This window comes from Aquarana catesbeiana, linkage group LG03 (genome assembly GCF_042186555.1).
Source record: "Aquarana catesbeiana isolate 2022-GZ linkage group LG03, ASM4218655v1, whole genome shotgun sequence".
In the NCBI taxonomy this organism is placed as follows: Eukaryota; Metazoa; Chordata; class Amphibia; order Anura; family Ranidae; genus Aquarana; species Aquarana catesbeiana.
Window position 1 is genome coordinate 314,896,524 of NC_133326.1, and position 24,645 is coordinate 314,921,168.

At 42.6% G+C, this 24,645-nt stretch overlaps 1 protein-coding gene across 1 annotated transcript in view; it reads left to right on the plus strand.

Annotated features, from left to right (window-relative positions):
• Positions 1-259: 259 nt before the first annotated feature.
• The window catches only part of PAH (phenylalanine hydroxylase), an 85,497-nt gene continuing 61,111 nt past the window's right edge, over positions 260-24,645 (plus strand). The window contains exons 1-2 of the mRNA XM_073620315.1: positions 260-517; positions 8,872-8,976. Coding sequence (XP_073476416.1) covers positions 275-517; positions 8,872-8,976 — 348 coding nt within the window. The 5' untranslated portion in view covers positions 260-274. The remainder of the gene's footprint in view (positions 518-8,871; positions 8,977-24,645) is intronic.

Below are 24,645 nucleotides of genomic sequence, written 5' to 3' on the forward strand. Positions count from 1 at the left end.
GGCATATCTACTAAATGGTTTAACTATCTTCTTAATAATATAGATTACTGGTAATAGATAAAGATAGCAGATGCTACACCACTATATTATATGGTAAAGCGTAGCAGACCATAATTCTTCTGTTACACGAGTTAACGGTTAACAGCATTTTACTGAAACACAGATACATGACATATGTTTTGGATGAAAAACAGGCAGCAATTTTTGCAATTTGTTGGTTGTGTTTATGAAAGCCACTTGTATCATTTCATGAACACAGATAAGTGAGGAGGCGATGTCCACATGCAACCAGTCACATGATGGCAGCGCCTCCTTAGGCAGAACGGTGATTGGAGAAGCTTTGATGAAGAACATTAAACAGGCTGGATTATTGAGGAAAGAGAAGGGCTTTAAATACTCTGCTGCTGCATTGTGTCACAGATCTCGCACAGGTTCATTGGCTGACCTTTGCTCTTCTGAGACCACCACTAGCAAAATGAATGTAGATACAAGCAAGATGAATGGAGGACATACCTATGTAAGTTGAAAAACTTTGTCAGTGTATTTATTCAGTTTTTGTGCTTATGTCACAAGGTTTATGTTTTATTCTAAAACAGGTATTGCAAAATAACGCAAAACTATTTGTACACATTTAAAATGTAACCTCTGTACTGCATGTAATAATTGCAGAATGTGGTTTTTTTTTGCAATGTATTTTTGCATGGACTAGTGTCCATGCAAAATACATATTAACAAAGTTTATTTTTTATATCTACGACGGTTCTTAAAAAAGTTTCTGCACTTTTTCAAAGTCTATTAAATATAAAAAAGTTTCTGCACTTTTTCAAAGTCTATTAAATATAAAAAATATATATATATATATATTATATTATATTTAATAGACTTTGAAAAAGTACAGAAACTTTTAAATATAAAAAAAGGTTCTTAAAAAAGTTTCTGCACTTTTTCAAAGTCTATTAAATATATAATAGACTTTGAAAAAGTGCCAAAACGTTTTTAAGAACCGTTGTGGATATATAAAATAAATGATTTAATCATATTAGTTAGTACCGTATTAACAATCAGAAATGTTGCTGCTCACCCAATATGCACTTTATAATTAAATAAGAGAATCATGTGCCAACATATTTTCTTGCTGTAACAGCCAATCAGAAATTTTTCTGCTCACTCAGCAGCACCAAAAGCTAAACTCAGATTGGTTGAAATGTGTTACATTAATACATTGTTATATGCACTATGTTATTAAATTAAGTTATTAAAGTGGTTCTAAAGTCAAATCATCTTTACTTTAATGCATTCCTTGCATTAAAATAATAAATATCCCAGTAGCTGTATCGCCACCCCCCCCTTCCCACTCCCTAACACTTACTGGAGTCCTCACTCGATCCAGCACTGTGCGCATCTGCAGTGGCGCTCTCCTCTCTCCTTGCTCTCACAGGATATAAAGGCAGCAGTAGAAGCCATTGGCTCCTGCTGCTGTCAGTTAAATCCTGTGAGCAGAGAGTGGGGTGTGGGGCCAGGCTGGGCTGTATTTGTCTATGGAGGCACACAACCCGGCACAGGAGCTCATCTTCGTGCGTGCCCCTATAACACACAGCTTGTTTAGAAGAGGAGGAGCGGAGAGTGCCGTCAGGGGACTCCAAAAGATGAGGTTTGGGGGCGCTCTGTGCAATACCATTTCACAGAGCAGGTAAGTATAGCATGTTTATTATTTTAGGTAAAAAAAAAATCCCTTTAGAACCACTTTAAGTCCAGGAGAATCATTCCCTTACCTGGGAATGCTGTGTGTGGGTTGTACACATGTTGCAACAGAAATTATACTCCCTGTCAAGTGAATGTTGTTACGCTGCAACCATCCTGCAACCACACACAACGCACACAGTTGAGGCAGACGATACAACTCCTCTTTAGCGCCTGTCAAATGATCTCTGACAAGTGATCCAGCTGTGGATTGCTCTTCGCAGAGCAAAACAAGTGTAAATGAGCCCTTACTACTCTTAATTTGCACCATGTATGAAAAAAAAAAATGGAAAAAGGTTAGTATTCATCATACTTCACATTTAAAGTGGAGTTCCACCCATTAAAAAAAAAATCATTTATGTGCATAAAACAAATTAAAAAAAAAACATTTGGAGAACATTTTTTTTTTACTCACCTCTAAATGCCTGTTGCTAGGGGGTCCCTCGTAGTCTGCCTCCTTAAGCGCCTGGGCTCTTGACGTCACTTCCCTCGGTGCAGAAAGGGAGATCAGCTCTGTCCCCTCCCTCTTGTCAATCATCTGGGACACATCACAGGTCCCAGATGATTGCACCGCTCGGGCATGCGCAGTGGGTGCCCGGCTGTGATGCCACAGCCAGGCGCCCACAGTTACAATGCCAGTGCCGCTGAGCAGACATGGAGACGAGCGGGGCTTCGATCCCCCGCATCACTGGACACTGGGACAGGTAAGTGTCCGATTATTAAAAGTCAGCAGCTGCAGTATTTGACTCCGCTTTAAAGATTACACTTGAAGATTGCTAAGGTTTTCTGACATACAGCATCACCTAGTACATCTTAAAATACAATAGCCTAGTTTTGGTTAGAGTTGGGAAAATGTATTGTTGTCTGTGTCCTAGCTAGGTAGATTCACCCTCTCTATTTATCCTGGCGGCCATTTTAACTGGGACACAGAGTGATGGGAATTTAAAAATTTTAAAGCCGTCACCAGAACAAGAAGAAGGGAGGGTAATTATTCTAATATACCTGCACTGCAAGGGTAATTGCTTGTTTAGGGCTAGGGTTATGTTATTATGCCTATACAATATGTGCTTGCCCAATCCTCTGCGGCTCCACGCTGCTAGACAGGTTCCCTGCAGCTTCTTCTTCTCTACAGTGGGTTGGGGAAGGTATAGGGTCAGGTAAATAAAAGTGCTTTCCCTCTTCCTCAAACTAAACAAGCTATTAACCCTTGCAATGCTTTCACAACTCCACTGCAAGGGTTCTTGTTTTTTAGTTTATTAAAAGTCAGCCGCTACAAAAAGTGTAGCAGCTGACTTTTAATAAACAGACACTCATCTGTCCTATGGTCCAGCGATGTGGCCACACGGAGCCTCGCTCCTCACCCCCTCCTCTCCACGGCGCCATCATAGCAACTGTGGGCATCTGGTCGTGACCGCTTGCGGCTTCCCAGCTGGGTGGGCACTGCGCAGGCAACTCTGCTAGTGGCCAGGCAATCTTCTGGGACCTGTGACGTGTCCCAGAAGATTGCAGAGTGGGAGGGGCCGCCAAGGGGGAGAGGAGTCGCTGCCTAGGCGGACAACACATGGAAGCAGGAAGTGGCACAAGATGTCCCTCTTAAAACAAGGTACCCTCTCCCCCCCCCCCCCCCAAAAAAAAAAAATTACATGCCAAATGTGGCATGTAAGAGGGCGAGGAGTGCTTAAAGTGGAAGTTCCACTTTTGGCTTGAGTCAGGCTTTAAAGAAATCTCCCCAATAATTCAGGGTAAAACTTTGTCTCTGTGCAGGAGCTTCTAGTAATAAAGACCAGTCACTGCTGCTCTCTTTCCTTGTGCAGGGTGACTGGTCTTGTATCCGCCCCCTCCTCTAGTTTTCTCCAGGCCCCTGACACAGCTCTGCCCTCTGCACAGGATATGTGCAGCACAATGATGTTGTCACTGCCACTTTCACAACATAATAGTTGGGCTCGCAAAGGCATTTCTTTCTATTTAACGATGTCTTTACAGCTGGTACAACTTAAAGCCCATCAAACACAAGTAAGTTTATTATGTGTTACACGGATACTGGTGATGTTTAAAGCAGGACTTTGCTTTGTTCTGCTTTACTTCACTGAATTGTTCTAAGCCATCCTCTCACATCAGCAGGCCCCGTGCTCATGTAAGCTTTGGAATTTTGTATAATAATTTTATCTTAATACCACAAATGTAAAGGCACTGGATGAGGACCTCATGCTAAAAATGATAAGAATTAGCAGGCTCAGTTAGAACTTATTTCTACTCTGAAATCCTATCCAAGTAGGGTAGTAACTGGATACATTTTGTTTTGAAGTAAGGGCCCTTTCACACTGGGGTGGGGGCGGCATCGGCGGTAAAGTGCCGCTATTGTAAGCAGCGTTTTACCGTCGGTATTTGGCTGATAGCGGGGCGGTTTTACCCCCCGCTAGCGGCCGAAAAAAGGGTTAAAAACCACCGCAATGCTCCTCTGCAGAGGCGCTTTGCCGGCGGTATAGCCGCGCTGTCCCGTTGTTTTCAATGGGCAGGAGCGGTGACGGAGTGGTATATACTCCGCTCCTTCACCACTCCGAAGATGATGCTAGCAGGACTTTTTTTCCCATCATTCTAGCGTACCGCTCCAGTGTGAAAGCCTTTGGGGCTTTCACACTGGAGACAAAGCAGCGGCACTTTCGGGTCGGTTTGCAGGCGCTATTTTTAGCGCAATAGCGCCTGCAAACCACCCCAGTGTGAAAGGGCTCTAATAGTGAATCGTTTCTTAAATTTGCTGCAAATACATAGATAAAATATCTCAGATTAGCATCAGGTCCTTTACAGCAGGGCATATGAAGAACTGTGGTGCAGAAATAGGTGTTTATTGCATAAGTATTTTAAGGTTGAGCTCCAGTCAAAAGAAAAAAAAAAACACCATGAAATGCCTTTAAAAGTTATATGCCCTTACACATAATTACATGTAATTTTGCATACAGCATTGTGAACTAATCACAGTTGCCTGGGGCCCTAGGACCTAAAATGTGGGCACATTTCAATGCCCAGGAGCCAGTTATAAGGTTGTGACTGTACATGGGTATATGCAGGTACTTGCACAAGCATGCGCACCCACATGGATGCATGACCCTGGATGCAGACAGACTGCATCCAGAGACGTGCATGTGCTTACACAAGCACACGCATACACTATATTGCCAAAAGTAATGGGACACCTGCTTTTACATGCACATGAACTTTAATGACATCCCAGTCTTATGGCGCGTACACACGGTCGGATTTTCCGACGGTAAATGTTCCATGGGAGCCTGTTGTCGGAAATTCTGACCGTGTGTAGGCTCCATAGGACATTTTCTGTCGGAAGTTCCGACAAACAAAATTTGAGATCTGGATCTCAAATTTTTCGACAACAAAATCCGTTGTCATAAATTCCGATCGTGTGTACACAATTCCGATGCACAAAATTCCACGCATGCTCGGAATCAAGCAGAAGAGCCGCACTGGCTATTGAACTTCATTTTTCTCGGCTCGTCATACGTGTTGTACGTCTCCACGTTCTTGACGTTCGGAATTTCCGACAAGATTTGTGTGACCATGTGTATGCAAGACAAGTTTGAGCCAACAACCGTCGGAAAAAAAAACATGGATTTTGTTGTCGGAATGTGCGATCGCGTGTACGTGGCATTAGTCTGTAAGGTTCAATCGTTAGCCCACCCTTTGCAGCTATAACAGCTATAACAGCTTCAACTCTTCTGGGAAGGCTGTCCACAAGGTTTAGGAGTGTGTCTATGGGAATGTTTGACCATTCTTCCATAACGCATTTGCGAGGTCAGGCGCTGATGTTGGGACAAGAAGGCCTGGCTTGCAGTCTCCGCTCCAATTCAGTTCAGGAGTCATCCATGTCTTTATGGACCTTGCTTTGTGCGCTGGTGCGCAGTCATGTTGGTACAGGAAGGGGCCATCTGCAAACTGTTCCCACGAAGTTGGGAGCATGAAATTGTCCAAAATGTGTTGGTACGCTGACACCTTAAGATTTCCCTTCACTGGAACTAAGGGGCCAAGCCCAAGCCCTGAAAAACAGCCCCACACCATAATCCCCCCTCCACCAAATGGTTTGGACCAGTGCACAAAGCAAGGTCTAGGAGTACATAATGTACAGAATGCAGGTGAAATGAATGTTTAATGCATGAATGTTTAATGCACAGTAGGAGTCTGAAGTACAAAACAAAAAAGTCAGGGTATATAATGCACAGTGTAGGGGGTCAGGAGAGTACTAAATTCACACTGCATGCAATACTATACCTTACTATACCCCAAAATACCTTTTCAGCAAAAATCCTCACTACCCACCCCTCCCTACAAAATAAATCCAGTAATATCCTACACCTCCCAGAACAAATCTTTGCCCCCCAAACATAAATCCTCTGACCCCCTCTCAGAACAAATCTCCTCCTCAGCACAAATTCTCCCAACTCTCCAAATTCCCCCTTCCAGCACCCCCCCCCCCCCCCAATTCCTTCTCCCAACAAAAATCCTCTTCTCTACCCAGCACAAGTTCTATTACCTTCCAAATAATCCCACCCCCCAGGACAAGTGATCTTTTCTTCCCAATCCCTCCTCCCAGAATAAATCCTCATATGCATATATACAGGTAGATGTATAGTGTATGTAACTATAAACAAATTTTTGCCTTCTAATTTGAAGGTCTCCTTGTACTCACCCAACTAGCAAATAGACAGTGTGGTTGATTTCCTAAATGAGTAGAGACTGTTCACCTAGGGGGTCATTGTTAATAGAGAGCAAATAAATAAGAATATGTTAATTTTACTGGGTCTCTAGTTATTTTACAAGAAAAACGTCTGTAAAACGGCCAAGAGTAGACCTGTGATACAAGTTAGATATGGATTTGATTAAATGCCAGTTCACACAGTTCACACAGGGGCAGCTTCTAAGTTGCTCGACTCTGAAGCCGTCCCGTACAGCGCGACTTCAGCTTGCAAAACGACTTCTGTAGTTGCCTCAAAGTAGTACAGGAACCTTTTTCTAAGTCGCTCCTATTAGAATGGTTTTATTGTACAGAATGGAGCGCGACTTGCCAATCGGCTAAGTCGCCTGACAGGTTGCCCATGTGTAAACCGGGTCTAAAGCAATAGTAACTGCAGTGGTTAAAGAGAAAGTAAACCCAACATTTCATATTCCTAAATTGTGCCTGCTGTACAATGTGCACGTATGAAAAAGTAATCTATTCTCTTTGCATTGCATCCTTTGTGTGAAATCCCTGGTGTTCCTACCGGTCCCTCTGCTTTCCTATGAAAAACTGACCACACTAAGCAGGAAAACACACTGTGGTCAGTTTCCTAGTTATGCTGGGAACTCAGTGTACTTTCCTCCAATGACCAGACTTGTCCCAACAACCCCACCCCCCCTCCTTGCACAGCCTTTCACTAGGAAGATCAGTGTGCTGCTTTTTCTCCTCCCCCAGCTCTTATGCAGCTGAGAACAGAGGGAATGTGATCACTTTTAAAAAAAGGGAAAAGAGGTATTTTTTATGTTTTAATATATCTATACACACATGTTTTGCCTTTCTATTTTCTATTTTCTAATATTTCTATTTTAAACTGAGTGGATTGTTTGACAAGGTGACCGCTCACAATCACTTTAACTTACCGGAATTAGACAATGCCCAATATTTTTAGAGTATATAAACCTTAACAATTCACTTCCCTTGTTTTCTCCCTTTTGGGCTGGTAAATATACCATTGAAAGGGTCTTATTATATCTGTAAGTAAAAAAACCTGAGCTGATAACTTCCTTGAATTAGTTCTTTCTGTTTGTACTGCAGTCTTATCAGTTTATTTGCTCCTACTTATGTCTGTGAACTAACCCAATGTTATGGGGTAAACAATTTCTGTCCAATGGTGACAACACTATTCTTTTATAGATTCAAGTCCATAGAGTCACGCTCGGACAGGAAGCATGTTGGTGGCACGAGATTACACAATATAAATAGAGGGAATAAACCTGAATAAAAGAAAACAAATGCAGCCACCACATCCAAGAACTGCAAAGCTGCAATATATTATATTTTCGTTCTTGGATTTAAATGCACATTGAATCCAAACCCACCTGTGCTTTGTCCTAGGCACCCTTAGGTGCCTTTACAAATGCATAATGCCACTCTGATCCCCAACTTGGCTTTTCAGTAAAATCTTGGTATTTACAGGTATAGAAGAATGTGTGACATACCCTTTGCCTCATCACAATGCACTATTTGTCTAAATGGCCAGTTGCTAGGGTCCAATGCTGTCAGATAACAGGCTAGGGAGCGTAGTTGTGCCATCTCTAATATTACAGGGTCTGTCGGTATTGCTAGAGATTTTTTATGATCGACAGTGGGAATCAGAGTGGCAGTAAGGATGCACTTGTACAGGATGACAGTTAGTTTTAGTGTAATCAGTTTTAAACAATTCTGATATATCAGTTTTATTTTCAAACGCATTTTTATCAGAAAACTTGAAAACAGAAAACATACAGAAAGTCCAGAATAGAATTCAGGTAAATATTGCTACTTTTATACGATAGTTAAGGAGGTTGTAAACCCCCATGAATAAAAAATAAAAAATAAAAAAACCTGCAACACAAGGACATAATGAGCTAGTATGCATCGCATGCATACTTCCTCTTTAATAGAACATGGGACAGCACAGTGATTTAGTTGTTAATACTTCTGGCTTGCAGCACGGGGTCCCTGGCTACAAATCCTGATCAGGGCACTATCTGCATAGAATCTGCATGTTCTCCCTTTGCTTGCGTTGCGGTTAACTGGCTCTTGTCTAAATTGGCCTTGTAGTGTATGTATGCATGTGAAACAGGGACACTAGATTGTAAGCTCTTTGAGGGCAGAGGCTGATATAACTGTACACTATATGTACAGCTCTGCATACATTGTTGGCCCTATATAAATGACTGTAATAAATAGATGTTATTGAAATCCTTTTGAGGTTCAACTTTATATTTTATAATTTGAATTTTTTTTTTTTTTATTTTGTTTTTTTTTTACGTTTGAATTTGAGTATTACAGTTTGTTGGTGTTCTAGGAATATTGGTTGTTCTGGAAAAGCTTTTCAGTAACTCAAAATTTTCCTTGGTATGCAGAATTCTAACTATATTGAAGAGAGCACTAAAGACAACAGGATCTCTTTGATCTTTTCACTCAAAGAACAAGTTGGAGCTCTGGCCAAGGTCCTGCGCATATTTGAGGTAAGGATCCATGAGTTTTCTACATATGCTTTTTATCCTTGCCACATTGTTTTAATTGTGGTACACCACCACTTTCTACAGGGTGATGTACCAATGTAGTACAATATAGTACAGTGTAGTAATTCTCTGCGAGTATAGGTGACAGTTAGAGGAATCTACACAGATTTACAATTACCATTTAGCAACATTTTATGAGTTGTGTAGGCAGCTCATGTCTATAGCAATGATATTCCAGGTTTAAATAGATAGCTCCAGTGGCGGATGGTGTTTTCTTTTGGTGGGGGTGGTGCGAACAACAACCATTACCCCCCCGCGCGCTCGCTGTCCGCTGGTCGGTCCTCCGGAACTTACCCCATCTAGGTGGCGGACATCGGGTAGTAGTGGGCATCGGCGGGCATCCGGCATCAGGCAGCAGCGGGCATCATTAGGCAGCGGCAGGCACCGGCTGGTATCAGGCAGTGGTGGGCACCGGGCTCCTGTGTTTTCTCCTCCTCCTTGCTTCCACCGTGTGTCTCCTCCCCTCCTCCTAGGCGTCCAATAGCCAATAGGGTGATGGGTTTGCCTGTCCTTTCAGCCAATCAGGTGACGGGTTTCAGACCCGCTTCCTGATTGGCTGGGAGGAGGATCAGTGTTACAACAGCGAATATTCATTCGCTATTGCAACCCACCTGGGTGGGCTCCATACACAATGCTCTGCGTCCAGAGCCCACCCTCTTTTGAAGCCTAATCAGGTGCTTAAAAAAAAAAAACCCCCGCCACTGTAATTCACGGGCCCAGCACCCTGCAAGGGGCTGGACGCATGGATAGGGGGGCGGTGGTGGCATGGATAGGGGGGCGGTGGTGGCATGGATGGGGGGGCGGCGCCCACCCACCCTTATTGGACGGGCCGCCCCTGGATCATAGTTCTCTCTTAAAAAATTTTACAACAAGCATGCTGTTTTTTTTACTGTCACCAAACATTCTTCATCCAAATGACGGTCACACATTCATCATATGAAAGAGGAATATAAACTCATTGCGCAACATTTGTCAGAGTTCAGAGTCCCAGGCATGCTACTGACATGCAGTTGAGCTCATAGTGAGGGGTCAAAGCTCACTAATAATTTTTCTTTTTCCCCCTTTTCATGTTTTCATCTTTATTGCATTATATTCGATGTTTTTTTGCACTTTAATCATTAAGGTAATTGTTTGACAGCACTACACATTTTGATTTCAATTTTTGTTATGATGTGTACATTGTTGTGAGAGCTGCTGTCGGTCACGGATCATCCATGTCACTTGCATAACTTAATTTACTCTATATGCACTTAGCGCAAGATCACTTATTTACTAAGTACAATATACAGTTAGCAATTTGATTTAAGGTAGATACTATGGCAAAAAACATATATCCTATTTTATTTTTAATATAGTAAGTAAGTAGCTCAGGGACAGGACTCAGGAGGGCAAGAAATTAGAATGGGCGCACACTCACACATGAAACTGACTCTCACAGTGACACTGACAGCAGTGTGCAGCAGCACAGATGATGATGACACCTCACTAACATGACACATCCCCTTCTGAGTCACAATGACAGTCTCTCTCCATGCCAGGTGGTCCCTTCAGTCCACTCCAGTCCACACAGCACTGACAGTCCCGCTCCCGGCTTGCCTTGCTCCTGTCCCGCAGACCCGCACACAACATCACATGACGCACTCAGGCGCTACCTCCTGTCAGCACCATCCAAACACATGGTAGCAGGCACTCGGATACGCAGTTCTGAACAGTGTCACAGCCATCTTTTTTTACTGGCATGTTTTCCTGTCACTGACATTTACTGGCAGGAGAAAACTGCCCATTTTTTACTGGCTGCCAGTAAAATACTTTTGGTTGGCAAAACTGCTACCAGTCTCACTGCTTTCCTATTTCAAACTGACCAAGCTAGACAAAGAAGCTCATCCATTCCAGCGTGGTCAGTTTTCTGGCTTTGCACAGCCATTCACTAGGAAGATGAGTATGTCGCTGTTTCTCCACCCCCACTTCGCCAAGCCCCTTATGCAGCTAAGAACAAAGATTATGTGATCACCTAAAAAACACAGAAAAGATGAGAATATATATATATATATATATATATATATATATATATATATATATATATATATATATATATGCACACACAAATGTTTTGACTTTCATTTCTATGTTAAACTTAATGTCTTATTTTACAGGGTTAAGGTTTACATATACTTTAATGTTACATTGCAAATTATACATAACCTGCTAATTTCCTGAGGAAGTGGCAAATGAAGTCCCCAAAACATGTCAAGAAAAAAATCTTTTTCATCCACTGCTTATGTGAGGGAAAAACCATATAGAGGGGGTGCACAAATCTAGGTTCTGTGACTGAAATTTCTGTGCTTGTTTAACTAGTTGCCATCTGCCCACCGTCAAATGACGGCGGGGCGGTGTGGCTCTTGTTCTGGGATGCTGTCATATGACAGTGTCCCAGAATGGCTGCTCTCGCACGCCCGCGGGGGCGTGCATCGCGACGATCGCGGGCGAGCCATGTAGGTCACGGCACGACCCAGATGTCTGTAAAGAGCCACGTCCGCGGCTCTTTAACCATGTGATTAGCTGTTTCCAATCACAGCCGGTCACATGTAAACACGGAGATGCCGGTAATCGGCACTCCTCACCTCACACTGACAGAGTGTGTGGCGAGGAGAGCCGATCAGCGGCATCTCCTCATAGGGTGACATCTACACATGTAATCAGGGCACTGATCATCAGTGCCCTGATTACAATATAGCACCAACAGTATCACCAATCAGTGCCCACCAGTGCCAGCAGTCAGTGCCCACCACTGCCCACAAGTGCCACCAATCAGTGCCCATTAGTGATGCCACACAGTGCTGCCTATCAGTGCTGCCCATCAATGCCCATCACTGCTGTCCATCAGTGCCCATCAGTGTCGCCCATCAGTGCCACCCATCAATGCCCATCTGTACGCCTATCCGTGCCACCTATCAGTGCCCACCAGTGCCGCCTATCAGTGCCCATCAGTGCCACCTATCAGTGCTCATAAGTGCCACATTTCAGTGCCACCTATCAGTGCCCATAAGTGCGGCATATTAGTGCCTCCTCATCAGTGCCACCTAATCAGTGCCCATAAGTGCCACCTCATCAATGCCCACCAGTTCAGCCTATCAGTGCCGCCTCATCAGCACACATCAGTGAAGGAGAAAAATTACTTAGTTACAAAATTTACTGACAGAAACTAAGTAAAAAAAATATTTTTAACAATTTTTAGTTTTTTTTTTTTGTAAAAAATAAAAAACTCAGCAGTGATTAAATACCACCAAAATAAAGCTCTATTTGGGTACAGTGTAGCATGACAGCACAATTGTCATTCAAAGTGCGACAGCGCTGAAAGCTGAATAATGGCCTGGGCAGGAAGGGGGTGTAAGAGACCTGTAGGCAAGTGGTTAATAAACTAATAATTTTTTTTTATTAGTGTTTTGCATTGGTACCAAAAAAGTCCTACATTGGTAAATTGCCATTGTTGGCATCCTGTACTAGAAAGTCGAAACACCACAAAATCTCACTAGAGGGTAACAATGTGAGACTAACACTCCGTTACAAGTTGTCACCCTTGTAGCGTTACCCCCTTAGAGCCGCTGGGTGATTTGGGTTATTTGTTCTGCTCCTCAATTCCAAAAATAACCTTTGCCCTTCTGACATACCTGGTTGAGTGAAAGTTATTGCAAGCACTTATAACACTAGCATAGGTACCTTTAACTCGGCTGTGAATTAGCAGCAGAAAATAGACACAAGACCATTTAGTGGTAAATTAAAGTGGTATTAATGTCTTGTTTTTTTTAAAATATCAAACATGTTATACTTATCTGCTCTGTCAGTCATTTTGCACAGAGCAGCCACATTCCTCCCCTTCTCAGGTCCCACACCGACGCTCCTGGCTCCTTGCTCCTTCCGAGTTCCCCCACAGCAAGCAGCTTGCTCTCTATTGACACATGGAGCTGCGGCTCAGCCATGCCCCCTCTGTCTCCTGATTGGGTCACTGGCTGTGATTGCCTTTTGGCAGTTAATCACAATGTCAATCAGAAGTGTGAGTCCCCAGAGAGCCAAGGCTCTGGTGGACATTGCTGGATCAAGAGGGGGCTCAGGTAAGTATTAGGGGGGCTGCTGCACACAGAAGGTTTTTTTACCTTGTGCCTTTACAACCACTTTACCTCAATGTATTGGTACAGGTTAGAATCAATGGTGGTTTGAGCATAAATGAACACATGGAAGATTCAGACACAGTCCTTTAGACAGTATAATCACTATGCCAAGGTAACCTAGAATAGAGTTCGATACCACAAGACTGGAATTAACTCATGAATAAGCAAAGTCATCACAGTGAATATCAGCATTAACTGCAATGTGAATAATAATACTTTAACTAGTTTAGAGTGCACTCTGGGAGGATGGCTGGGATATGGTACAATGTACCCTGAGAGGTACCTCTTAGCATAAGCAATAGGTAAAGGTCTCTGTGTAGCAGCTGTAAAGTGACAGTCTTTTGTCCTAGCTCATCCAGCTAGCATTGGGGCCCAGTTGTACCGATGGTGCACATAGGAATAGTCCCAGTCAAGTCTAAAGGGAGTAGTGAGGTACCAGATGACTGTATGGTCAGTTCCTAAAGGCTCAGTCTCTTTCTTTAGCAGCAGATAGTAAATTTCCACAGAAGAAGCTAACTAATCTCAGAGATGTGCACTCACAATCTCTTCACGGCAAGAGAAAGTTGTGTCCTATGCAGCATGAGAAAATGCAGCTCTTTCCCCTCCTCCTGGCAATTTCCCTCTGAGAAATGCAGTTTGAAATCTCTTGATTACAATAGAGTCTCTCTCATCTGGACTACAGTTCCAACAGTGCAGTGCTGCCTGACTCAGTCTATTAATCTCTTTCTGCTCAGAAGCTTTAGCTCTAGCTCCTCTAGCTGAAAACCAGTTCAGCACTGCAGAGCAGCATCAACAGAGAGCAGATGCAGCCAGTGTTTCTCTCATTCTCCATTCTTAGCCAAGCACCTGACTATACCCTGAAAACGGTGAGTGCCTGAACAAAGACTTTGATGGAAAGATCACCAGGTATTATTTTAATAAAAGCTGTAGGTTTCAAAATATTGAAAAAAATTGAAATAAATGTATTAACGTGTATATGGGGTTTTAGTGTTTGGGTTTTGATTTACTTTGGCAATTCATGACAGTTTATGTTGTTGAAATTATCCTAATACTGCTTTGAGTTTGTAATCGGCTTTTTGTTTGCTTTTCATGTGAAATGAAGGGAGCTTGTGCTCCTCTTTAGAAGAGTTTGCACATTTTGTAGTAAATGTTTGTGTTCTGACTCTTCAAATAGTCCTCAAGGGCACTAGGAAGGGTCACAATGTTTCACCGTCTGTTTTGTTTAGGCTGCACATGGAAAAGTATAACTTCAAAGTGAACCTTGTCAAAGAAACAATCAGATAAAACAAAATGCAATCATATTCTCCTAATACTCTTTCTATAACTATTGATTTCTGTTGCAAAAATTAGAGTAAACACTAGGGTTGCACCGATACCATTTTTTTAATCAGCGAGTACGAGTACCAATACTTTCGGTCCAGTACTCGCTTATACTGAGTACCGATACTTTGCAGTGCAATTTTCACCAATACAAAAAAAAGTGCAAATAGCACTAAAAATAAGTGTGTGTGTGTGTTGCAAACAGACCACAAGCTCATACAGGGAGACCACAAGCCCATGCAGGGAGGCGGCAGCGTGCCAGGGAGGCACTGCAACCCACAGGCTCCACAGCCGACTCCGGTGATCCCGGCAGAGTGAACGGACGCCCCCAACCCTGGAGCCCAATGGATGGCAGATTGATGGATGGAGCTGGCAATGGGCGGCGCACCCGGAATTGACAGCTCCTCACCGCCGGCCAGGGGAAACGCCAGGAGCAGGCGGAAGTGCTCCACTATGGAGACAGTGCTGTGTGGGCAACCAACGAGGAAGAGCCAAATGATCCGTGATTTGTCAGCTCACCACCTGCCCCCAGGAGCCCCTTGGCCAGAGGCACCCGCCCACCCCACCAGGCCCAGCAGAGCAAACCATGAAACCTGCGGCCACATCGCCCCACTGGCACACCACCAATTCCACGCACAGGCCCCCGATCCACCCACTCAATGTCACCAGTCTGTTTAGTCCTCAGCGCCACAAAGTATCGGCTGCGGTATTGGAAGCATCTGGGCAAGTACCGATACTCACTCAAATGCCTGGTATCGGCACCAATACTGATATCGGTATTGGTGCATCCCTAGTAAACACATTATATAATGTATTCTGTTTGGGTACAAGTGATCTTGATGATTTGAATAGAATGGGTTACTAAAAGATTAATAAACAGCCTACAGAGTAAGCTCTCCCAAAACCATATGGCTAAAGTGAAAATTAAACTGTAAATAAAAGGTTCTTCACCCATGCTGATCATGAGATTGACTTGCTTGTCCTCTTAAAGTGATGTCTTCCCCACTGCTTCTTCTACTGGCCAATCCGGTCGCTTCTTCTCCTGGCCAATCGGGTCTTAAGACCTGCTTCCTGATTGGAGAAGAAGAAGGAAGACAAAAGTGAAAATTCATTCGCTAATGTCACACAAGTGGGTGGGCTCGGGGCGCAGAGTACTACGCCCCGAGCCCACCCATTTTGAAGCCAATTAGGGCCCCTGGCTCTCATGTGCTTAAAAAAATAAAAACAAAAAAACTAACACCCATAGAAATCTATGCGCGTTAGATGCGTTAGATTTCCCTGTGGATTGTACTGCTGGGGCTCGAACACATATAACTAATGCATGTACAACATGTAGGATCTGTGATCCTATCTTCTGTAGGCAGTAATGACGGTTTATTTTTCCCACATGTGTATCTGGAGTCTTGTTCCACTAGCCATGACAGAGCAGAGAAAAGGGCCAGTAAATAGTTTAGAAGAGGACTGGGTTTTTGACATTTAATTTATGTTCGGGAACTAGCTTTACTACGCAGGCCAAAAGTTTCCTTAGCAAAACTGGGCAAGAATGCTGACATGAATGATCAGTCCGTTACACTTCATTACTTTGCCAGTGAATCTGCCAGCAGTGCAGTGTAATAAAAGCACAGATCAAAAGGTTTTGCTGAACATATACAGTATATAATTTATATACAGTATATCCAAAACAAGAAAAAGAGACATGCATGAGTCTTGCAGAGGAGATATACCAAAACAGCAATGTTTTTTATTGTGGACGTTTCGATGAAGCTCAGTCCATCTTTCTCAAGACTTTCACAAAATGTTTTGAGAAAGATGGGCTGAGCGTCATCGAAACTTCGACAATAAAAACGCTGCTTTTTTGATCTATCTCCTCTGCAAGACCCATGAGTGTCTCGATACCTGTTTTGGATTTGTATGGATTTCTTTATGGGTAAGCACTTGGGCATTTACATCAAACACTCATGATCCACAACTGCCTGTCCACCAGACACAGCGGATTTTGATGCTCAGCATCAGGCCACTGTAAGTGGCCCAGATACCATGTGATCACAGTGCGATTACATGGCACATAGTAAACATTAGTCATAAATGGAATCCATTGATGACATCATTGTTTAATACTGTGTGTGATCTGTGATTGATCACCTGTAATCACATGGTACCTGGGCAAATCACAGCGCCCTGTACCATGTGATAGCTGTGGGCCAATCCCAGCATCACAATAGTAACCATTGAGTCGTGAATGAATGCCATTCATGACAGTTCAAATGATTGCTGTTACAGTGATTATCACTGTAACAAGCAATCACAGTGTAAAAAAAATCCCTGATTACCCCCCAGAGTAGTACAGTGTCACTATGGTGGCAATTAACTACTCTGATGACAGTATGTACAAAACATTGTAAAAAAAAGAATAAAAAAAGTTAAAAATAGGAAAAACTATTTAAAAAATGGAATACATTTTATTTTACATACTGTCACCAGTCAGCATCCCTGATCACCGCAAAACCAGTCATATGATGATGCTGTACTGCACTTGTGACAGTATGTAAAAGGAAAAAATATTTTTGAAAAATCAAATATATTTAATTTTCCAAAAAAAATTGTAACAAAAAATTACAACTTCAAAAAATTTGCCATGCCACTTACTAAATACCTTGGACCATCTACTTTCCAAAAAGGGGTCATTTGTGGGGTATTTGTACTGTCCTTGCATTTTAGGGCCTCAGGAAACGAGATAGGCAGTCAGGATTGATGAATTTTCAAATATACAGTATATACCATAGTTTGTAGACTAAATAATATGCACTGATTTGGGTTATGTTTTTTTTTTTTTTTTTTTTACCAAAGAACCGTAGCAGACTGGTATTTGGCCTAACTTTATGAAGAAAGATTATTTGTTTGCAAAATTTTATAACAAAAACTAAGAAAACCTTCATTTTATCTCCCTTTCATTCTACATGTCAATCACAATTCTGCACTGTCTGCAGAAATAATTTTAATATGCACACCTTTGGTAGAGAAATGCAGGTCTTGTGAGTCATAGAAGATGCAGCCCTTTGTGAACTGTATGGTTTTTGGACATTGGATGAATGTTCACTGAGCTTAGTAAACAAGGCTGTGTACACATCAAAAATTCAATAGAGTGCAAGAAACAAAATCCTACTTCCCTTGCATATGAATGGGTGTTCAAAATGAACATAGCTTAACCTTATGTACTAACTTTACTTTTGCAAAGTGCACAGTATCTACTACTTTAGGAAATCAACTGAACATTGCTTGTCAAATTATGTTCTAGGGACCATGCAAAGCCAAAATGTCAGCAGTAACACCATGTGCCATTCAAGGAAAGAAAAATAACTACTATGATCACATCCATACTATCCCTTTTATTAAGACACGCTTCTGATTTCAAATCTTCTCTCTGCAGTTAAAGAGTTTAAAGCTTATATTTAAAGAACATTTGTCATGAGAGAAACATGGGGCTGCCGTGGTTTTACCTTCCCTTCTGAAAATGCTTTAACACATGACCTGACAAGTATAAGGATATTTGTTCTGCAATGTTTAATAAAGAAGTGTTAAGGCCAATGAAATAACCAGGGAGCTTGCATTTTTTTGTACTTTTCAAATGCATGTTAACATTGCAGACCAACCTTTTTCATTTTCTGGCAACAATTATTGTTTTTTCTGGAAGTTGCATCATTACTGGTAATTCCTCCGTCTCTCTGATGTTATGCTAAATAAATGGACACGACAGAAAAACATGTGTGTTTAGCTAATACACTTCAGATGCTCTTGAATACTATCCATAGCTTAAGCAATTTGTTAGGGGCGTTTTCCATATTTATCAAACACACTGATTTGGGGCTTGTCAGATAACCACAGTTTCCCCAGCCTATAAGCTTTAAGAAAGAATATCCACCCTCTTTGTTTATTTGGGTATTGCAAATCACTGAACTTCATTTGCTTTTCTCCTCCCTGCCTAACATTGGCCAACATACTAAAACACATTTGACGTTTGATAGGGGCATTACAAATAAATGTAGACTGAAGTATTAGATCAGAAGGCTACATTCAGATAGTGAAGTGATGCATTAAAACATTGCTATACCGGCGTACATTGTAACTTTTCAGTATACTATCATTTGTAACTGTGTGAAATCTGTGTGAAATTTTTATTAATACTCTTAGTGGTAAGTGATTAGGCCCCCATTCACACCTGTGGGCCAGGAGAACATGTGCCAAACCATGTGTTATGAGTCCTGTACATTCATGGACAAATGCCCTGACTGCAAAGGACCCTAAATGTGAGTACCAATCGGTACAGCATTTAGCGCCATTAAGCCACAGCATATTTCAGCCTGTCACATAGACTTTGACAGGCTGCAAGCAGCAGGGCTGGAAAATGATGTAATATTTTTTGAATAAATACGGTATCAATAGGGATGATCAAATCTGCCTAGGTTCAATTTTGCAAAACGTCCTCTAAATTAGAAAAACTTTTCCCTCCATCCCACTGAAGTCTACAGGGGTCGAATCTTGAAAATAAATGTGTTCTTCTTGTGGGGCTAATAAACAAACTATTGTCAATGAAGAGGCATAGTAAACAATGCACTGCCATGGTGGACATTTAACAAAGGCAAAATGAAAAAAAAAAAATATATAGCAGAGAGAGGCCATTTTCATGGTGCTTTTGGGGTCTGTTGAAAATACCTAAATCCTTTAAGTTATAAGTTTACAGGGGATTTGTTAAAGCTGTGCATGAATGTGGCACTACCCTTGAAGGGGCCGCTGAGAATTTAGTGGGTTCTCCCTATGTAGTACAGTGGCTAACACAAGCAACAGTCCTTTCACTGCAGCTCCATTAAACAGTCTAGGGCAGTGATGGCGAACCTTGGCATCCCAGATGTTTCGGAACATGTTTTGAATCTCATGATGCTCAACTACACTGCAAAATGCATGAGCATCATGGGAAATGTAGTTACAAAACATCAAGGTTTACCATCACTGGTCTAGGGGGATGTCTTTTTACGTTTATTGCTAAAGAAATTTAATAAAAGAGGGATGAGGGGGTATGGGATACTCCAAAATGCCTACGAACAATTGGCAGAGGACACTCTTCTCTTGGTAAAAGTAGCACAGTCTAGCTCTCACAGCTAGGAACCATGAGGAAGTTTACAGAGCAGTCTATTTTCTCATAACTGGGGACCATGAGGTAACTCCAAATTTGTTAACGTCTCATAGCTGTGAACCATGAAATAGATCCAGAATAGTTAAAGTCTCATGGCTGGGGACCTTGAGATAGCTCCATAATAGTTAAGGTCTCATAGCTGGGGACCATGAAATATGTATCTCTAGAAGAGTCAGCCAGGTTCTCTACTCCTAAAGCAGCCAGCTCCTCAGACTCAGTCCCTTAATAGTGAGGTCTAGTATTCAGTCCATAGGTGCTTCAGGGACAAGCAGCCCCCAGAAGCTCACAGATCCAAAATTACAATCTCGTCAAAGCCTCAGGTTATTTACCACCTCCCAGACCACCTTCTAGGCACATCTCCCCAAGTATTGGCCAGGGCATAGTAAATATTCAGGCCAGCCATTTAATTTTCCTGCTATAAGCTCTGGAAGCTTCTTTGATAGGCAGGGGGAAACAATCAAAATTCCTAGCCTATGAAACCATGAGCAGGTCAAGGCAAATGATCACTGCTCCTCTGATTACAGAGCAAACCAAAACGAAATTTACCTAGCATCCTATGCTAGGATGGTGCTACGTGGTCTTACAGAACAGCCCCAGAGAGAAGGAGTGGGAAGAGTACCTATTAGTAATGCTGGCAGTCAACAAGCTGTTCTGCACTTAAGAGAAAGAAGGTGTAGAGGGTTTTGTCAACCAAGTCAACTTTCTTCTGGGTATGCTTTGAGAAACAAAAGGTGTCACATTGTGATAAACTCTCAGAACTCCACCGCTGTGACCAGAATGTGTTGCATTATACACTCAACACTGTGCAGAGATTTTCATGCTCAGGTACAACAGTCTTAACACCAGCAGTCTGAGAGTGAAAGTTTAGAATGAAGAAGAAATGGCTACACATGGGTAGATTCCAAATGCCGTTTATTAATCACCAAAGTGACACCAGGGGACACCAACACACAGTCTTGTAGACGCGTTTCACACAGTACAATTGTGCTTAATCATTACCTGGTACTGATTAAGCCTGGTAATGATTAAGCACAATTGATTAAGCACAATTGTATTGTGGAAAACGCCTCTACAAGGCTGTGTGTTGGTGTCCCCTGGTGTCACTTTGGTGACTAATAAATGGCATTTGGAATCTACTGATGTGCAGCCATTTCTTCTTCATTCTAATATACCCATGGAGGTGGGTCGGAGCTAGCACTCGATCGGAGTTCAGGCATACTAAACTCACTTGGAGCGGCAAACCTTTTATTTCTATCTGAGAGCGATTGTTACTGGGGCAATTTAAGTAAGTAGTTGTGCTCATAAGTTTACATACTCTGGCTGAATTTATGATTTCTTGGCCATTTTTCAGAGAATATAAATGATAACACAAAAACATTTCTTTCACGTATGGTTAGTGTTTGCCTGAAGCATTTTATTATCAATCAACTGTGTTTACTCTTTTTAAAACATAATGACAACAGAAACTACCCAAATTACCCTGATCAAAAGTTTACATACCCTGGTGATTTTGGCCTGATAACATGCACACAAGGTGACAGAAAGGGTTTTGAAAGGCTATTAAAGGTAACCATCCTCACCTGTGATCTGTTTGCTTGTAATTAGTGTGTATAAAAGGTCAATCAGTTTCTGGACTTCTGACAGACCCTTGCATCTTTCATCCAGTGCTGCACTGACCTTTCTGGATTCTTTGTCATGGAGAAAGCAAAAGAATTGTGAAATGATCTGCGGGAAAGGGTAGTTGAACTGTATAAAACAGGAAAGGGATATAAAATGAGATCCAAGGAATTGAGAATGCCAATCAGCAGTGTTCGAACTCTAATCAAGAAGTGGAAAATGAGGGGTTCTTTTGAAACCAAACCACGGTCAGGTAGTCCAACTAACATTTCAGCCACAACTGCCAGGAAAATTGTTCAGGATGCAAAGAAAAACCCACAAATAACTTCAAGTGAAATACAGGACTCTCTGAAAACATGTGGTGTGGCTGTTTTAAGATGTACAATAAGGAGGCACTTGAAGAAAGACGGGTCAAGTCACCAGAAGAAAGCCATTACTATGCAAATGCCACAAACTCCAAACAGCACAGAGACAAGCCTCAAACCTTCTGGCACAAAGTCATTTGGATTGATGAGACCAAAATTGAGCTTTTTGGACCCAACCATAAACGCTTCATTTGGAGAGGAGTCAACAAGGCCTATGATTAAAGGTACAGTATCTCACAAAAGTGAGTACTGATAAAGCATACTTATGATCAGAAAATAGAGGGGAGGTTTCTCTGGAAATTACCTGGGATGATTTTAGAGTCACTCTCCGGGGATCCATTTCGGGGATAATTGAAAAACTTATATCTGACAGGGAATGGAAGGTTAGGGACTGTGAGCAGGTTGCCACAGACGCGGAAGTCACCTTCCTCTGGATAAACTGTGGGTGAAGGATTGTGTATATGGGATTGTATTTTTTTTTTGGTTGCACTAGATGGACTTGTGTCTATTTTCAACCTGACTAACTATGAAACTATGTACAGTATCTCACAAAAGTGAGTACACCCCTCACATTTTTGTAAATATTTTACTGGGGCCAGTTAGCCATTTTCCCTCCCCAATGTCATGTGACTCTTTAGTGTTACAAGGTCTCAGGTATGAATGGGAAGCAGGTGTGTTAAATTTGGTGTTATCGCTCTCACTCTCTCATACTGGTCACTGGATGTTCAACATGGCACCTCATGGTAAAGAACTCTCTGAGGATCTGAAAAAAGAACTGTTGTTCTACATAAAGATGGCCTGGGCTATAAGAAGATTGCCAAGACCCTGAAACTGAGCTGCAGCATGGTGGCCAAGACCACACAGCGATTTAACAGGACAGGTTCCACTCAGAACAGGCCTCGCCATGGTTGACCAAAGAGGTTGAGTGCACGTGCTCAGCCTCATATCCAGAGGCTGTCTTTGGGAAATAGACATTTGAGTGCTGCCAGCATTGCTGCAGAGGTTGAAGGGGTGGGGGTCAGCCTGTCAGTGCTCAGACCATACGCCGCACACTATATCAAATTGGTCTGCATGGCTGTCGTCCCAGAAGGAAGCCTCTTCTAAAGATGATGCACAAGAAAGCCTGCAAACAGTTTGCTGAAGACAAGCAGACTAAGGATATGGATTACTGGAACCATGTCCTGTGGTCTGATGAGACCAAGATAAACATATTTGGTTCAGATGGTGTCAAGCGTTTGTGCAGGCAACCAGGTGAGGACTACAAAGACAAGTGTGTCTTGCCTAAAGTCAAGCATGGTGGTGGGAGTGTCATGGTTTGGGGCTGCATTGGTGCTGCCAGCACTGGGGAGCTACAGTTCATTGAGGGAACCATGAATGTCAACATGTACTGTGACATACTGAAGCAGAGCATGATCCCCTCCCTTCGGACACTGGGCTGCAGGGCAGTATTCCAACATAATGACCCCAACCACACCTCCAAGACGACCACTGCCTTGCTAAAGAAGCTGAGGGTAAAGGTGATGGACTGGCCAAGCATGTCTTCAGACCTAAACCCTATTGCGCATCTGTGGGGCATCCTCAAATGGTAGGTGGATGGGCACAATGTCTCTAACATCCATCAGCTCCGTAATGTCATCATGGAGGAGTGGCAACCTGTGAAGCTCTGGTGAACTCCATGCCCAAGCAGGGTAAAGGCAGTGCTGGAAAATAATGGTGGCCACACAAAATATTGACACTTTGGGCCCAATTTGGACATTTTCACTTAGAGGTGTACTCACTTTTGTTGCCAGCGGTTTAGACATTAATGGCTGTATATTGAGTTACTTTGAGGGGACAGCAAATTTACACTGTTTTACAAGCTGTACACTCACTACTTTACATTGTAGCAAAGTGCCATTTCTTCAGTGTTGTCACACGAAAAGCTATAATAAAATATTTACAAAAATGTGAGGGGTGTACTCACTTGTGAGATACTGTACACCATTCCTACTGTGAAACACGAAGGCGGATCACTGATTTTTTGGGGATGTGTGAGCTACAAAGGCACAGGAAATTTGGTCAAAATTGATGGCAAGATGAATGCAGTACTGTATGTTAGAAAAAAATACTGGAGGAACATTTGCATTCATCAGCCAGTAAGCTGCTCATGGGATGTACTTGGACATTCCAACATGACAATGTCATTGGCTACAGCAGAATAAAGTGAAGGTTCTGGAGTGGCCATCTCAGTCTCCTGACCTCAATATCATTGAGCAACCCTGGGGAGATCTCAAATGTGCAGTTCATGCAAGACAGCCCAAGAATTTACAGGAACTGGAGGCTTTTTACCAAGAGGAATGGGCAGCTTTACCATCTGAGAAGATAAAGAGCCTCATCCGCAAATACCACAAAAGACTAATTTGGGTAGTTTCTTTTGTTATTATGATTTAACCACTTGCCGACCGCCTAACGCAGATATACTGCGGCAAAATGGCACGGGCAGGCAAAAATCACGTATCTGATACGTGATTTGCCCTCCCCCCCCCCGGTGCCCGAGGAGGTCGGCTTCGTTAGGGGAGCGATCCGATCTGAGCGGCTTGTAGATTCTCGTCTTAGGCTGGGGGAGAGAGCCAGCTTCAAGTGTAATAACTTGCTCGTTATGAAGTGGAGGGATAATAAGAATGTTTTCGTTCTTACCTCCCTTCATGCAGACACGACGGTCCAAATTACTACGGCAACTGGTGTTGTGGAGAAACCCCTCTGTGTCCACGAATATAACCAAAATATGGGAGGGGTGGACCTCAGCGACCAGTTTTTGGCGCCGTACCTAATTGCCCGTAAGGCCAGACGCTGGTACAAGAAAGTGTCTGTTTATTTATTTCAATTGGCTTTGCTGAACGCTCATGTGCTATACAGAGCTTCAGGACGGACTGGATCTTTCCTAAATTCCAGGAAGAGATCGTCAGAGCCCTTCTGT